Below are 17,033 nucleotides of genomic sequence, written 5' to 3' on the forward strand. Positions count from 1 at the left end.
CAAGGGAAGATCATGTCTGACTAATTTGATTGAATTTTTTGAGGGGGTGACTAGCTGTGTGAATGAGGGTAACGCAGTGGATGTGGTATACATGGATTTCAGTAAGGCCTTCGATAAAGTCCCGCACAGGAGACTGGTCAAGAAGGTAAGAGCCCATGGAATCCAGGGTGCCTTGGCACATTGGATACAAAACTGGCTTAGTGGCAGAAGGCAGAGGGTGATGGTCGAAGGTTGTTTTTGTGACTGGAAGCCTGTGGCCAGTGGGGTGCCACAGGGATCGGTGCTGGGTCCCTTGCTGTTTGTGGTCTACATTAATGACTTGGATATGAATGTAAAAGGTATGATCAGTAAGCTCGCGGATGATACAAAAATTGGTATGGTGGTAAATAGCGAGGAGGGTAGCCTCAGTCTGCAGGACGATATAGATGGGTTGGTCAGATGGGCGGAACAGTGGCAAATGGAATTTAACCCGGAAAAGTGCAAGGTGATGCACTTTGGGGGGGACTAACAAGGCAAGGGAATACACAATGAATGGTAAGACCCTAGGCAAGATGGAGGTGCAGAGGGATCTGGGTGTGCAAGTACACAGATCCCTGAAGGCGGCGGAACAGGTGGATAAGGTGGTAAAAAAGGCATATGGGATACTTGCCTTCATTAGCCGAGGCATAGAATATAAGAGCAAGGAGGTTATGATGGAGCTGTATAAAACACTGGTTAGGCCACAGCTGGAATACTGTGTGCAGTTCTGGTCGCCACACTACAGGAAGGATGTGATCGCTTTGGAGAGGGTGCAGAGGAGATTCACCAGGATGTTACCAGGGCTGGAGCGCTTCAGCTATGAAGAAAGACTGGGCAGATTGGGTTTGTTTTCCTTGGAGCAGAGGAGGCTGAGGGGGGACATGATTGAGGTGTACAAAATTATGAGGGGCATAGATAGGATGGATACTGAGGAGCTTTTTCCCTTAGTAGAAGGGTCAATAACTAGGGGGCATAGATTCAAGGTAAAGGGCGGGAGGTTTAGAAGGGATTTGAGAAAGAACTTTTTCACCCAGAGGGTGGTTGGAGTCTGGAACTCACTGCCTGAAAGGGCTGTGGAGGCAGGAACCCTCACAACATTGAAGAAGCATTTGGATGAGCACTTGAAATGCCATAACATACAAGGCTACGGACCAAATGCTGGAATATGGGATTAGATTAGACAGGGCTTGATGGCCGGCACGGACACGATGGGCCGAAGGGCCTCTATCCGTGCTGTATAACTCTATGACTCTATGACTGGCAGGATGAAGGTTTGTGCCTGTGATTCCCCATTTGATGGGTTCCCGGACTTATTTGTTCCTTAAGGGAGGCGTTGAGTTGAGGCTAGGCATTTGTAGAAGGGGAACTCCACAGCCAACTCACACCAAGCTGTCCTTCTGCACGTCCTATAGGCTTTCCCCAAAACAGCTTGGCAGCCAATCACCTCACTGCTGCCATGCCTGTGAAATATTATGTGTAAGGTAGAACTGAAGGGAGGATAGAATGATGTGAACATTTGTTTTTTTTTAAATTTATGTGTTTTTCTGATATCAGATATCAAATTTTGACTGATTACGCTCCAGAAAAGCACATTGGGACATTTTACTATAAAGGTGCTATGCAAATTCAAGTTGTTGTTGTTTAGTGTGAAGTTAATGGCCTAGAAATTGAGTTGACGCCGCGCCAGGGCTTTAGCGCCGGAAATTTAGCGCCGGCGCTAATTCCCTTGCGCGCGGCAAAAATTCAGTAGCGCCGCGCCCAGACGGCTGCCGGCGCTACTGGCGGGCGTGAGTGCCTCCCAATGGGCGCTGAGTGCCGAATTGCGGCGCTAATCCGGCGCTGCGGCACCCGATGCGGTGCGGCAGGCTGGGGAAGTGCAGGCCTCCTCCTCCCGTTAAGGAGGCGCTGCCTTCACCCGATCGCTGGCCGTTTGATTTTTTCAAAAATGAGCCCGGCACCTCGGACAAGTGCCGGGCTTGCAGGCCAGACGCATCTGTTCCGCGGGGGGGGGGGGGGGGGGGGGTGGAGGAGTCCGGGGAGGGAGGTGCGGGCAGGCGGCCGGCGGGAAAGCGGCCGGCCGCCGCGCGACCTTAATGCGCCGGCGCTAACTTGTGTAAGACTCGGTTGCCAGAGTCTTAGTTGCGGCTGCCACGGGCGAGGCGGCCGCAACTGAATTTCGGCGCTGGGGCCCGTCGGCATGGCAACCGGGACGCTGCGCACACCGATGACGTCATCGGTGCCGGCGCAGCGCTACCGGTGCAACGCCACTTTAGGGCCCCAGGGAATTTTTCAACTGGCCATAACTCTGGCGCTAGTCCCTCTAGCGCCTCAAAAGCGGCGCTAAGGCTAGTGAATTTCTAGGCCAATGACTTTTGAATGATTTTGAACTGAGTTTGTTTCTGCTACAGATACGAACAACCACAGAACAAGCTCTTCTCTTGTTCTATCACCAGCTTTGATGGAAAAGAGGATGTACCACATGACCTTGAAGGTGAGACTAATTTCAGTAATGTTCCAGTATGTGGCTTGAACCTATACAGTCACACAAAATCATTTTTGTTTGGTTCATGCATGCATCACATTTGCTTAGTAGTCTTACCTGTATAAAGCAGTACAAATCCATTAGCTGTCTGGTGTCTTAGAAATAAAGGCCTCAATATTGACGGGGAGAGTGCAGGTGAGGCCGAAGAACCCAGCTAGGCCAGGGACGCGGAGGTCCTGCCAAACGTAACGGCAGGACCTCATCAACATTTCGTAGCTCCAGCAGCCGGCCAAATGGACAGCCTGTCTGGCGGGCGGGAGGAAACACCAGCTGCAGGAGGTCGCAGGCAGGGACACTTGGGGACGGTCCCCAGTAATCGAGAGGCGTGAGGGGGAGGTCGGCAATCGAGAGAGGGGAGGGGGGCCAACGATCAGGAGGGCTGGGTGGGTCGGCAAACAGGGCTGGGGGGGGCGGGGTAGTGGTCTGCAATTGGGGGGGCTGGTGGGGGAAGTCTGGTTGAGGAAGGCCAAAGGGTTCCTTAATGGGCCTGGGGGAGCGGTCCTGTTCCTCCTGGCCCACAAGAAGTGCTGAAATGGCCACCTAACTTGTGGAGCCGGCAGCTCCCACCTCCCTTTCACTGCCGAGTTTCCCGACCCCTAGGAAACCCATGCAGCAACAGCAAATTTCAAATTGCACTGTGGGAGCCCACTTTAAATATCTTAATTAAAACGCCCTGCCTCTCCACAGCAGGAGACTCAGACGCCCCATTTTTACGCCGGCGGGTGTATGTGTGTGCGGTGTATTGAGGTCGCGTTCCATGCGTTTCACTTTTTTAAACTCTCTCCCGCCTGTTGTGGGCGGGTTAATATCAGGACCATATTAGCCCTGATATTCGTCTCCGAGCCATAGTGGCCCCGATATTCGTCTCCGAGCCATATTGGCCCCGATATTCGTCTCCGAGCCATATTGGCCCCGATATTCGTCTCCGAGCCATATTGGCCCCGATATTCGTCTCCGAGCCATATTGGCCCCGATATTCGTCTCCGAGCCATATTGGCCCCGATATTGGGGGGGGGGGGGGAGGGCACGACAGCAATTTTTAGCGGCCGGGAAACCCAGAAATACAGGTAATGCGGAGGTCCTGCTGAATTTAACGGCAAGACCTCATTTGAATTTCCCCCCCCCATTTCCCACCCAACAGCTGGCCAGAATTAAAGCTGGCCGGCTGCCGAGCTGGAAGACCTGCGGTAGACAACCGGATCCAGGGACTGAGAGAAGGGAGGGACGGAGAGAGAGATCGAGAGGGGTTGGGTGGGGGGGGGGGCGGGAAGAGATAGAAACATAGAAGATAGGAGCAGGAGCAGGCCATTTGGCCCCTCGAGCCTGTTCCGCCATTTAATGAGATCATGGCTGATCATCCAAATTCAGTACCCTGTCCCAGCTTTCTCCCCATATCCCTTGATCCCTTTAGCCTTAAGAAATATATCTAACTCCTTCTTGAATATATTTAATGAATTGGCCTCAACTGCCCTCTGTGGTAGAGAATTCCACAGGTTGACCACTCTGGGTGAAGAAATTCTTCCACATCTCAGTCCTAAATGGCTTACCCCTTATCCTTAGACTGTGACCCCTGGTTCTGGACTGCCCCGCCATCGGGAACATCCTTCCTGCATCTAGTCTGTCTGGTCCTCTTAGAATATAATAAGTTTCAATGAGATCCCCTCTCATTCTTCTAAACTCGAGCGAATATAAGCCTAATCGACCCAATCTCTCTTCATACGTCATTCCTGCCATCCCAGGTATCAGTCTGGTGAATCTTTGCTGCACTTTCTCCATGGCAAGAACATCCTACCTCAGATAAGGCGACCAAAACTGCACATAATACTCAAGGTGTGGTCTCACCAAGGCTCTGTACAACTGCAGCAAGACATCCATGCTTCTGTACTCAAATCCTCTTGCTATGAAGGCTAACATACCATTTGCCTTCTTAACCGCCTGCTGCACCTGCATGCTTACCTTCAGCGACTGGTGCACAAGGACATCCAGGTCTCATTGCATTTCCCCTTTTCCCAATCAATTGCCGTTCAGATAATAATCTGTCTTCCTGTTTTTACCACCGAAGTGGATAACCTCGCATTTATCCACATTATAATGCATCTGCCCAATCACCCAACCTGACCAAATCATACTGGAGTTTCTCTGCATCCTCCTCACAGCACACACGCCCATCCAGCTTTGTGTCGTCTGCAAACTTGGAGATATTACATCTAGTTCCCTCGTCTAGATCATTAATATATATTGTGAATAGCTGGGGTCTTCGCACTGATCCCTGTGGTACCCCACTAGTCACTGCCTGACACTCGGAAAAAGACCTGTTTATTCCAACTCTTTGCTTCCTGTCTGCCAACCAGTTCTCTATCCAAGTCAGTACCTTACCCCCAATCCCATGTGCTTTAACTTTGCATGCTAATCTCTTATGCGGGACCTTATTGAAAGCCTTCTGAAAGTCCAAATACACCACATCCACTGGTTCTCCCTTATCTATTCTACCAGTCACATCCTCAAAAAATTCCAGTAGATTAGTGAAGCATGATTTACCTTCTGTAAATCCATGTTGACGTTGTCCGATCCTGTCACTGTTTCCATGTACTCTGCTATTACATCTTTTATAATGGACTATAGCATTTTCCCCACTACCGATGTCAGACTTACCGGTCTATAATTCCCCATTTTCTCTCTACCACCTTTTTTAAATAGTGAGGTTACATTAGCTATCCTCCAATCCATGGGAACTGTTCCAGAGTCTATAGAATTTTGGAAGATGACCAGCAATGCATCTACTATTTCTAGGGCCACTTCCTTAAGTACCCTAGGATGTAGATTATCAGGCCCTGGGGATTTATCGGCCTTCAATCCCGTCAATTTCCCAAACACCATTTCCCTACAAATACTGATTTCATTCAAATCCTCCCTCTCATTAGACCCTATGTTCCCCGACATCTCTGGGAGGTTATTTGTGTCCTCCTTTGTGAAGACAGAACCAAAGTATGTATTTAATTGGTCTGCCATTTCTTTGTTCCCCATTATAAATTCCCCTGATTCTGACTGCAAGGGACCTACGCTTGACTTCACCAATCTTTTTCTCTTCACATATCTATAGAAGCTTTTACAGTCAGTTTTTATGTTCCCTGAAAGCTTACTCTCAGAATCTATTTTCCCCCTCTTAATGAATCCCTTTGTCCTCCTTTGCTGAATCCTAAACTGCTCCCAATCCTCAGGTTTGCTGCTTTTTCTGGCCAAATTATATGTCCTCTCCTTGGATCTTATGCTATCGCTAATTTCCCTTGTTAGCCACAGTTGAGTCACCTTTTTTGTTTTATTTTTATGCCAAACAGGGATGAACAAATTCTGTAGTTCATCCATGCGATCTTTAAATGTTTGCCATTGCCTATCCACCGTCAACCCTTTAAGTAACATTCCCCAATCCATCCTAGCCAACTCGTGCCTCATACCATTGTAGTTTCCTTTATTTAAATTCAGGACCCTAGTCTCTGAGTCAACTACTTCACTCTCCATCTTAATGAAGAATTCGATCATATTATGATCGCTCCGACCCAAGGGGCCTCGCACAACAAGATTGCTAATTAATCCTTTCTCATGACATAATACCAATGTCTAAGATGGCCTGATCTCTAGTTGGTTCCTCAAAGTATTGGTCCAGGAAACCATCCTGTATACACTCTAGGGCCTAGAAATTCAGTGGGCCTTGCGCCCACTTAGCACCTAAAGAGGTCTTTTGCGCCGGCGGGGTGGTAGCGCTGAAATTGACTGCAGCGGTATTGGCGGCGGTAGCCGTTAGCGCTGCGCCGGGACCGATGACGTCATCGGTGTGCGCGGTGGCCCGTAACGCCCCGAAACCGCGCCGATCCCCATATTTATTTGCACCCGCCTCCTCCGAAGCGGGCGCAAACAGCGAACAGAAAACGGGGCTGTCCTGCTGCCATAGTGGGGCGCTTTAAAGCTGAAGGTGCGGCCGGCCGCTTTTTCGGCGGCCGCCTGCCCGCACCTCCTTCCCCGGCCTCCTCCACCCCCCCCCCGTGGCATTGCCGGCTGGTTTCCGTGGAGCCCGGCACTTCTCCGTTGTGCCGGGCTCTTTTGCCGGCACTCGCGATCGGGGCTCCGGCCGTTGCAGGCACCTCCCCCTTAAGAGAAGGGGGAGGCCTGCAGTACCGCAGCCTGCCGCACCGCATCGGGTGGCGCTGCGGCAACTAGCGTGCCGATATTCAGTTGCAGCGCCCCAAACGGAGGCGGGCACACCCTGGTATAGCGCCCGCTTCCGAATTGGGGCGCAGAAGACGAATATACGGCGTGCGCTAATGCCTCCCCACCCAGCGCTAACTTTTGGGCGCGAGCGAGCTGCCCGCGCCCAAGTGAATTTCTAGGCCTAGGAATTCCTCCTCCACAGTATTGTTACTAATTTGGTTAGCCCAATCTATATGTAGATTAAAGTCACCCATGATAACTGCTGTGCCCTTATTGCATGCATCTCTTAATTTCCCATTTAATACCATCCCCAACCTCAGCATTACTGTTTGGGGGTATGTATACAACTCCCACTAATGTTTTCTGCCCCTTGGTATTTCTCAGCTCTGCCCTTACAGATTCCACATCATCAGAGCTAATATCCTTCCTTACTATTGTATTAATCTCCTCTTTAACCAGCAATGCTACCCCACCTCCTTTTTCCTTTTTTCCTGTCCTTCCTGAATATTGAATACCCTTGGATGTTGAATTCCCAGCCTTGGTCACCCTGGAGCCATGTCTCCGTAATCCCAATTATATCATATCCGTTTACATCTATTTGCGCAGCTAATTCATCCACCTTATTATGAATGCTCCTCGCATTAAGACACAAAGCCTTCAGGCTTGATTTTTAACACTCTTAGGCCTAGAAATTCAGTGGGCTGCGCCACCAGTTAGCGCCTAAAGAGGGCACTCAGTGGCTTTAGTGCCACTGGCCACACCTCCCGTGAAATTTAGCGGGGCGCTAATGGCGGCGTTAGCCTGTAGCGCTGCGCCGCCGCCGATGACGTCATCGGTGGGCGCAGCGCCCCACTACCGCCCCGATCGCGATATTTGGTAGCGCCCCCCCTGTAGCGCCGGTCGCAAATCGCGACCGGTTCAGGGGGGTCCCTCTGTGGCAGTAGTGGCGCAAATTAAAGGGGAGGTGTAGGGCGGCCATTTTTTTCGGCGCCTGCCTGCCAGCACCTCCTCGTGCCGCCCTCCCCGGCCTCCTGATCTCCCCGCCCCCCCCCCCCCCACAGTGCCGGCTGTGTCCCGAGAGCCCGGCACCTCTCCTCGGTGCCGGGCTCTTTTGCCGGCACTCGCGATCAGAGATCGCGCTGGTGCAGGCCCCTCCCCTTTAAGAAGGGGAGGAAGGCCTGCAGTACCGCAGCGCGCCATGCCGCAGAGTGTGGCGCTGCGATATTCAGTTTCAGCGCCCCAAGACGGATGTGGGGGCGCCTCGAGCAGCGCCCCGCTTCCGTTTGGGGCGCTCAAACTGAATATCCCGCTGGCGCTCCTGGCTCCTTCCGGGGCGGGACTTCTGGCGCCCAGGTGAGCTGGGGCGCCACCGAATTTTTAGGCCTTAGTCCTTTTAGAATTATTATTTACTGTAGCCCTGTTTGATTTACACACTTGATTTCTCTGCCTTCCACATTTGCTTTTCTCCTTCCTGTCTTTTGTTTCTATCCTTGCTTCCCTTTCCTCTGTCTCCCTGCACAGGTTCCCAACCCCCTGCCATTTTAGTTTAAACCCTCCCCAACAGCACTAGCAAACACTCCCCCGAGGACATCGGTCCCAGTCCTGCCCAGGTGCAAAGCGTCCAGTTTGTACTGGTCCCACCTCCCCCAGAACTGGTTCCAATGTCCCAGGAATTTGAATCCCTCCCCCTTGCACCATTTCTCTAGCCACGTACCACGTATTCATTTGAAATATCCTTCTATTTCTACTCTGACTAGCACGTGGCACTGGTAGCAATCCTGAGATTACTACTTTTGAGGTCCTATTTTTAAATTTGCCTCCTAACTCCCTATATTCAGCTTTTAGGACCTCATCCCATTTTTTACTTATATCGTTGGTACCTATATGCACCATGACAACTGGCTGTTCACCCTCCCCCTCCAGAATGCCCTGCAGCCGCTCCGAGATATCCTTGACCCTTGCACCAGGGAGGCAACATACCATCCTGGAGTCTCGTTTGCGGCCGCAGAAACGCCTGTCTATTCCCCTTACAATAGAATCCCCTATCACTATAGCTCTCCTGCTCTTTTTCCTCCCGTCCTGTGCAGCAGGACCACCCATGGTGCCAGGAAGTTGGCTGCTGCTGCCTTCCCCCGATAAGCCATCTCCCTCAACAATATCCAAAGTGGTATATCTGTGAGAGGGGGATGGCCACAGGGGACCCCTGCACTACCTGCCTGCGCCTACTACTCATTCCCTTCCTGCCTGTGCAGCCTTTACCTGCGGTGTGACCAACTCATTATACGTGCTATCCACGATGTCCTCAGCATCGCGAATGCTCCAGTATGTATCCATTCGCAGCTCTAGCGCCGCAATGCGGTCTGCCAGTAGCTGCAGCTGGATACACTTCCCGCACACACGGTCGTCAGGGACACAGGAAGTGTCCCTGATTTCCCACATAGTGCAGGAGGAGCATACCACAGGGCCGAGCTGTGCTGTCATGACTTACCCTTTAATTCAAATTAAATTAAATCAAATCAATACCACCAATTACACTACAATTAAATGATATGCTCAAGGGCCCTTGTTTACTAGCACTCCCCGCTACACAACAGAGACCTTACAAACAATAACCACAAAAATTAAGACCTTCTAAACTTTATAAACTATTAACCTTAACTGTCAAACTAAAGAGTAGTATAAATACTCACCTGGCCATACTCACCCAATCAGCTGCATCCTCTTGCCCGCGTCACTTTTTGAATCGTGACGTGGCTCTAGAATGCTGCCGCCGGTCTGCGAGATTGGTAAGCCTCTGAAAAAAGCCAGCGAAAATGAGTTTAATTACTCACCGGCTTCTCCCGACACTGGGCCTCTGGGGGAAAAAAAAAGCCCGGGTCAGCATTGGATCGCATGGGGGTTCGGATCGGATTGCAGCAGGTTAGCTTGGGGTGCCAGGAGGAAGCACTCCTGCTTCTCCTGGCCCACAAGCAGTGCTGGAAACCCACTCACCTGCTGCAACCGGCAGTTTTCGCCTCCCTTTAGCTGCCGGATTTCCTGAGCCTGGGGAAACCCGGCCCCCAGCCATTAAATCCAAATAGCTGCTAAAATCTGAGGCACGCAGCCTCATTTAAATATATTATATTTACTGACCCGCCTCTCGAGAGCAGGTTACTCGCCCAACCCCCAACCCGCCCCAGTTAAAATGGAAGACGGCGGGCTGGGGGTCGGGTTTAACCCCCCTCTCCCGCCCATCCTGGAGGGTTAAAATTCCCCCATAGAATCAGGAAAGTCCTGGCTGTGTTGTTCTCAGCATCCCTGTGCAAGGGAAGAGAATATCAGACAGTGTTCTTGAGCCTGATTGCAATACAGTGCCACCTGCTGGAAGTTTGCATGGGTGGGCACCAGACAAAAACAGGATCTGGCTTAGCTTTGATATCCTCTACCATCAGCACACCACATCAGGGCACACACACAATCAGGATAGTTACGGAAGAAATAATGCCATTCGGCTCATCTAAATAGATCCACCAACTGTGCACAAAATTAGGTGGCAGGCTGACAGCACTGACAATCCTGCCTTTTACAGCACTTCCTTGCCCTTATTCAAAATCATAAGTGGTTTGTCTAATACAAAATGGAGATACTGCATAAATATAGAAATTAGTCTCCCAACGGAATTTTAAAAATATATTTGTTCTTGGAATGTGGACAACACTGGCAAGGCAGCATTTATTAAGACTTAACATTAGGAGTCAAGCAGGCAGTGTGGGACATTAGGGCCCCAATATTTACTCGGGGCCATGAAGAGAGCGGGGGTGGGAGGATTTCCGGACGGGAAACCTGAAAGTAAGGGTTTCCCGGACGTCCTGCTGAAATTAATGGCAAGGACGCCTTTTAAATTTTTCAGCAGGTTTCCCGCCAGACAGCCAGCCTGATTAATGGGCTGTCTGCCTGTCGGGTGGGAAAGCTTGCGGCACAAGACCACAGCCGGGGAAGGGAGGGAGGGAGAGAGAGATCCAGGATGGAGGAGATCACCGGCGGTGACGGGGGGGGCAGAAGAAATCGAGTTCGAGCTCTTCGAGGTGGGGAGTCGTGGAGGTTGGGAGGAGATTATGGAAGTTGGGGGGGATGGGGGACATTGTGGGGTGGGTCGATCACTGGGTCCGGAAAGAGGTTTGCTTGTTGGGCCTGGAGGAAACACTTCAGCTCCTCCTGGCCCACAAGCAGTGCTATAAATGCACTTAGCTTATGGATCTGGCCCTTCCTGCCTCCTTTTACCTACCGGATTTCCCGAGCCCCGGGAAACCTGGCCAACGTTAGTTAAAAATAAAAATCATGTTAAAATGGAGGCCCACAGCTTCCTTAAAAGATTTCAGTGACCAACCTGCCTCCCGAGAGCGGATTGGTTGCTCGACCCACCTCTGTTAAAACCGTAAGTGGGCGGGTTGGGGTCGGGTTAGAAATTTTTTACATTTTTATTTTCCATCCGATCCAAACCCACTTGTTCTTAGCAGTTAAAATGATCCCTTAAGAGTCAATCATGTAGTGTGGGACTTGTGTCATGTGTAGGCCAGACCTGGTGGAGTGGCATGTTCTCTTTCCTGAAGAACATTCAGGAAACGAGTTGGGCTTTAACGACAATTCAACAATAAGATGAGGATTAAAATTGTATTCTGTGTTTTGTAATTAAATTCTACTATTGGAGAGAGGATTAAAATTGAATTTTGTTTAAACCCTGCAGCCTGGAACGACTTAACAAGTGGGGAATTTACCATCCACAAGCTTCCTGGAGCCCATTTTTACCTCAAAGAGCCAGATAATGAAAAGTTTTTAGTAGCTTACATTACGAAGCATTTAGAAACTGCTGAGGTAGACTATCTTTGAATGCCAGAGGGCTTTGGGTTTGGTGGAGTGACACCATAACCACAGCCATGGTAACATCTTAAACAACCTAAAGCGGTTATTACAGCAGTGGACGTTGGAACAATGTGTTTCTGCTCCCATGCTTGTTGAACTATTTTTTTTTTCTTTTTCTGACCCCAATACCACACACAATGCCCTGCCCAAGAATTATTTGGGCAAGCAATCTGCTCCCAAAAATCTGCCAGTGCTGCCCTGAAACCAGCTACTAAGAGGTGCAGGAAAGTAGGCTGGGCTGATTCACCAACCTACATGTAAATTCTGAATGTTCACCCAGCATGATAGGGAGCTTGTTACTTGGGGAGTTACTGGTACAACCCTACATCTGCTGCACCATTGTGCTGCCTGCAATTGTACAGCTTTAAACTAGAACTCGGATGGCTCATTAACATTAAAGCTTCAGTTTCCTTTTTAATTTTTTTCAAAGAAAATGAAATGCACCAACAGTAAAGAAAATGAAGGCAGCGTTGAAATGTAAAGATTTCACAGTAATAATAAACTGATGATGTAATGACTAAGTGCTTTGTTTTAATTAGTGTATCAACTGTCTGAGTTTTCATTAAGTAAACATTGCAACCAATCTATACATTTAACACAACATCGTAAAAGGATTTCAGTTCAAATGTTAGGAACTTATGTAATACTGCAACAGGTTTAACAAAGATTTTATTACCACTTTGTACACATGCTCTAATATGTTCTTGTTCCACAGTTAAGCACTATGAGCTTGAAATTACACCTGGGGATAGTACCATATGAAGATTTAATACATTTACAGGAAATGCCTTCCTTTGCTATTTTAGTGGCAAGTAACATTCGTGCCACACAAGCAAAAGGCAATGACTATCTCCAACAAGCGAGAATCTAACCACCTCCCCTTGACATTCAACGGCATTACCATCGCCAAATCCCCCACCATTAACATCCTGGGGATACCATTGACCAGAAACTTAACTGGACCAGCCACATAAATACTGTGGCAACAAGAGCAGGTCAGAGGCTGGGTATTCTGCGGCGAGTGTCTCACCTTCTGACTCCCCAAAGCCTTTCCACCATCTACAAGGCACAAGTAAGGAGCGTGATAGAATACTCTCCACTTGCCTGGATGAGTGCAGCTCCAACAACACTCAAGAAGCTCGACACCATACAGGACAAAGCAGCCCGCTTTGATTGGCACCCCATCCACCACCTTAAACATTCACTCCCTCCACCAAATCTACATCAAAAATAAAAGAAATTAATCATGAAGCTGAGTCATTTTATTTAAAATGAATTGAGATGTTCTTCATATTACTGCAAGAAATTGTAATGTTCACATTGGTGGTAAGTGTAGGGATTTACTGCTGAATGACTGTTTTACAACTAGTATGACAAAACCACCTTTGCTGCTCCTTTCAAAGTGTCTCTCAGTCATCTTTTGGAATTCTGCCCCTTCTATTAACATCTGTCATCAAGCTCAGGGATTTACTGTCACAGCAAAAGAGCTCGAGGAACAGCATCTCATCTTTCGATTAGGCACTTTACAGCCTGCCGGACTCAACATAGAGTTCAACAATTTCAGATCATAACCCTGGCCCCTATCATATATATATACTAGCTGGAGTGCCTGGCGGTGTCGAGGCTTTTTTGAGGGCATGTTGTTGTTGGAAGAGAGAGAGAGAGCGACTGGGGGGAAGAGAGCGAGCGACTGGGGAGAAGAGAGAGAGCGACTGGGGGGAAGAGAGAGAGCGACTGGGGGGAAGAGAGAGCGACTGGGGGGAAGAGAGAGCGACTGGGGGCAAGAGAGAGAGCGACTGGGGGCAAGAGAGAGAGCGACTGGGGGGAAGAGAGAGCAACTGGGGGGAAGAGAGCGACTGGGGGAAGAGAGAGCGACTGGGGGGAGAAGAGAGAGACTGGGGGGAGAGAGACTGGGGAGAGAGAGAGACTGGGGGGGAGAGAGACTGGGGAGAGAGAGAGAGACTGGGGGAGAGAGAGAGACGGGGAGAGAGAGAGAGAGAGACTGGGGGAGAGAGAGAGAGACTGGGGGAGAGAAAGAGAGAGACTGGGGGAGAGAGATGTAAGAAGTCACACAACACCAGGTTATAGTCCAACAGTTTTATTTGAAATCACAAGCTTTCGGAGCGCTGCTCCTTCGTCAGGTGAAGTGGAGAGATGCATAAAGACACAGCTTATATAGTCAGAGAATAATGCCAGATGATTACAGGTAATCTTTCTAACTGCCATTTATCACACTTCGGCAGAGAGATAATCACAGCAATCAAAGGTGTGAATGGTGTCCAAACAGGTTAGTCAGGAAAACATTACATCAAAGAACAATGAGGTGGGGTCACAAGGGGTCAAATGTTGCAGATGCTGGGGTCTGTATGAAAAACAAAAAACAGCCAAAAATCATTTTTTTTTGCTGGAAATCACAGCAGGTCCGGCCGCATCTGTGTAGAGAGAACAAGCCAACGATGACTTGAGTCTGGATGACCCTACGTCAGGTGGGGTTACATGTAGCGTGACATGAACCCAAGATCCCGGTTGAGGCGGTCCTCATGAGTGCGGAACTTGGCTATCAGTTTCTACGATTTTGCATTGTCGTGTGTCTCGAAGGCCGCCTTGGAGAATGCTTACCCGAAGATCGGAGGCTGAATGTCCTTGACTGCTGAAGTGTTCCCCAACTGGGAGGGAACACTCCTGCCTGGCGATTGTTGCGCGGTGTCCGTTCATCCATTGTCGCAGTGTCTGCATGGTCCCGCCGATGTACCATGCTCCGGGGCATCCTTTCCTGCAACTTATGAGGTAGACAACGTTGGCCGAGTCACAAGAGTATGTACCATGTACCTGGTGGGTGGTGTCCTCACGTGTGATGATGGTATCTGTGTTGATGATCTGGCATGTCTTGCAGAGGTTGCCGTGGCAGGGTTGTGTGGTGTCGTGGTCGCTGTTCTCCTGAAAGCTGGGTAATTTGCTGCGAACGATGGTCTGTTTGAGGTTAGGCGGTTGTTTGAAGGCGAGTAGTGGAGGCGTGCGGATGGCCTTAGCGAGGTGTTCGTCGTCATCGATGACATGTTGAAGGCTGCGAAGAACATGGCGTAGTTTCTCCGCTCCGGGGAAGTACTGGACGACAAAGGGTACTCTGTTGGTTGTGTCCCGTGAGGGGGGAGGGAGGAAGGGAGGGGGGAGAGAGGCGGGGAGAGGGGGTGGGAGGGGGGAGAGAGAGAGAGGGGGAAGGAGGGGGAGAGAGAGAGGGGGAGGGAGAGAGAGGGAGGGGGAGAGAGAGAGAGGGGGAGGGAGGGGGGGGAGAGAGAGGGAGGGGGAGGGAGGGAGGGGGAGAGAGAGAGAGAGGGTGAGGCGGGGGGAGAGAGAGAGGGGGAGGCAGGGGGGGAGAGAGGGGGAGAGGGGAGGGGGAGAGGGGAGAGGGGGGGAGGGAGAGGGGGAGAGAGGGAGAAGGGAGGAGCGAGAGAGGGAGGGGGGAGATGGGAGGGGGAGGAGAGAGAGAGGGTGAGTGGCCCACGGCCGCAAATGGAGCCAAGCCCCGGGAACGGGCGTGAGCCGGCTTGAGGCTGTGAGGGACGGCCGGGCCCAGTTGCCGGGGTAACCCTTCCCGAGACCCGCCCTCCCGAGCCCCACTCTCCGCCCTCCCGAGCCCCGCCCTCCCGAGCCGGCTTCAAGAGCGCCGATTGCGGCTGGGTCTGCGCTGGAGCCAACCCCGGGAACGGGCGTGAGCCGGCTTGAGGCTGTGAGAGAGGGCCGGGCCCGGTTGCCGGGGTAACCCTTCCCGCCCTCCCGAGCCCCGCCCGAGCCGGCTTCAAGACCGCCGATTCGCTCGCGCTCCGGGCCGACGTTGATGCGCGTGCTGACTCCCGCCCCGCCCGCCTTTACTAAGATGGCGGCGATGGCTACGCTCGCCTCAGTCCCGCGCCGCCAGCCTTTAGAAAGATGGCGGCGATCGCGGGCCACTTGTTGAGCGGGACGAGAGGTGCGTAGCTCGGGCGTGGCTGGGCAACAGAGGCCCAGGCTTCGAGGCCTGGCTGCAAAAACGGTGAAAGGTAGGAAAATTATAGAGGTTAGAGAAAAGATTTGCAAATTAATTAACTTTTTTTAAAAACAATTTGTGTTTTAAAAGCAACTTTTTTTTTGCTGGAAATCTAGATTTGAAAAGAAACACGCAGAAAGTGGGAAAAAGAAATGAAGTGTTTGGAATCAAGATGGCGGCCACTCACCTCAAATCAGAAGCATTAGGCACGCCCACACACGCACCGATTGGTCAACCGTCAGGTCGCTGAACTGTAGGATTGGTCGAGCGTCACGTCACTCAATTCTAGGATGGCCCGCCCGCACACGCAATGAACCCGCCCCCATGATGCAGCGATTGGTCGACCGTCGGGTCGCTCGACTGTACGATTGGTCAACCTTCACGTCACTCGATGCTAATGAGCGGATAATGAGCTGAATTTTGAACGTTTTTTGGATACCGTCGGCACAAATTTTGTCCGATCAAAAAGTAAATACACCTATGAGAGTCCCCTAATGATAAGCTTTCTTTTGATATAACATATGTGTAGGTACACTCTATAACTTTTGATTGTATAGCCGGACAGAGAGACAGAGAGACAGACAGAGCGACATAGGCCTAGAAATTGGGTATAGCCCCGCTTGAGGCGTTAGAACTGGCGATGCACAAAGTTTATAGCCAGACGAAACTTATCGCCGCCTGGCGCGATATTGGGTTGCATTGCCCCCAAAGGGGATTGAGGCGCTAAATCAGCCGTTGCACGGTGCTCTTAAGGCGCAAAAGGTCAGGCGCTACTCAATATCGACGCGGACGGGCGCAGTGCTGGTGAACTCAATTACAGGAAAGCACGAGACCTCCAGGCGCCGGCCGGCTCTTAAAGGGGTGGGTCAGTCAGCCTGAGCTTCAACACCCAACGCCCTGTAGGCCTCGGATTCGGCGCTCGCCCTTGTCTGGCGGTACAAACTTGTTCATCATGGAGAAGGTTAGACAGAGAGCAGAGCGCTTCAGCACTGAGGCTCTGGACCACTTGATGGCTGCAGTTGAACACCGTCGAGAGGTCCTGTATCCGGATAATGGCAAGAGGCCGAATCAGAAGGCTTACCGACGATCTTGGAGGGAGGTTGCTGTGAGGGTCAACTCCAGCAGCATGGCGACCAGGACCCCTGTTCAGTGCAGGAAGAAATTCAACGACCTCACACGGATCGTTAGGGTGAGTGATGGTTTACCAAACTTGTGCTTCCCTCCATCTGCAGCTGACTTCGGGCACCCTGCTGCAATGATGCGCCAATGGCCATCTGTCAGTATGCACCCATGGCCCTTTCTGGGAACACACATGGACAGATGTCTCAAGGCCTCACGTAAGGGCTC

The 17,033-nt window shown here is 50.9% G+C and overlaps 1 protein-coding gene across 1 annotated transcript in view; it reads left to right on the forward strand.

Annotated features, from left to right (window-relative positions):
- olah (oleoyl-ACP hydrolase) overlaps positions 1 to 12,183 on the forward strand; it is a 77,386-nt gene extending 65,203 nt beyond the window's left edge. Inside the window, exons 6-7 of the mRNA XM_085987911.1 lie at positions 2,427 to 2,509; positions 11,487 to 12,183. Coding sequence (XP_085844037.1) covers positions 2,427 to 2,509; positions 11,487 to 11,629 — 226 coding nt within the window. The 3' untranslated portion in view covers positions 11,630 to 12,183. The remainder of the gene's footprint in view (positions 1 to 2,426; positions 2,510 to 11,486) is intronic.
- The last annotated feature ends 4,850 nt before the right edge of the window (positions 12,184 to 17,033 follow it).

This window comes from Somniosus microcephalus, chromosome 5 (assembly GCF_052327205.1).
Source record: "Somniosus microcephalus isolate GS21.2 chromosome 5, FLI_Smic_1.0, whole genome shotgun sequence".
In the NCBI taxonomy this organism is placed as follows: domain Eukaryota; kingdom Metazoa; phylum Chordata; class Chondrichthyes; order Squaliformes; family Somniosidae; genus Somniosus; species Somniosus microcephalus.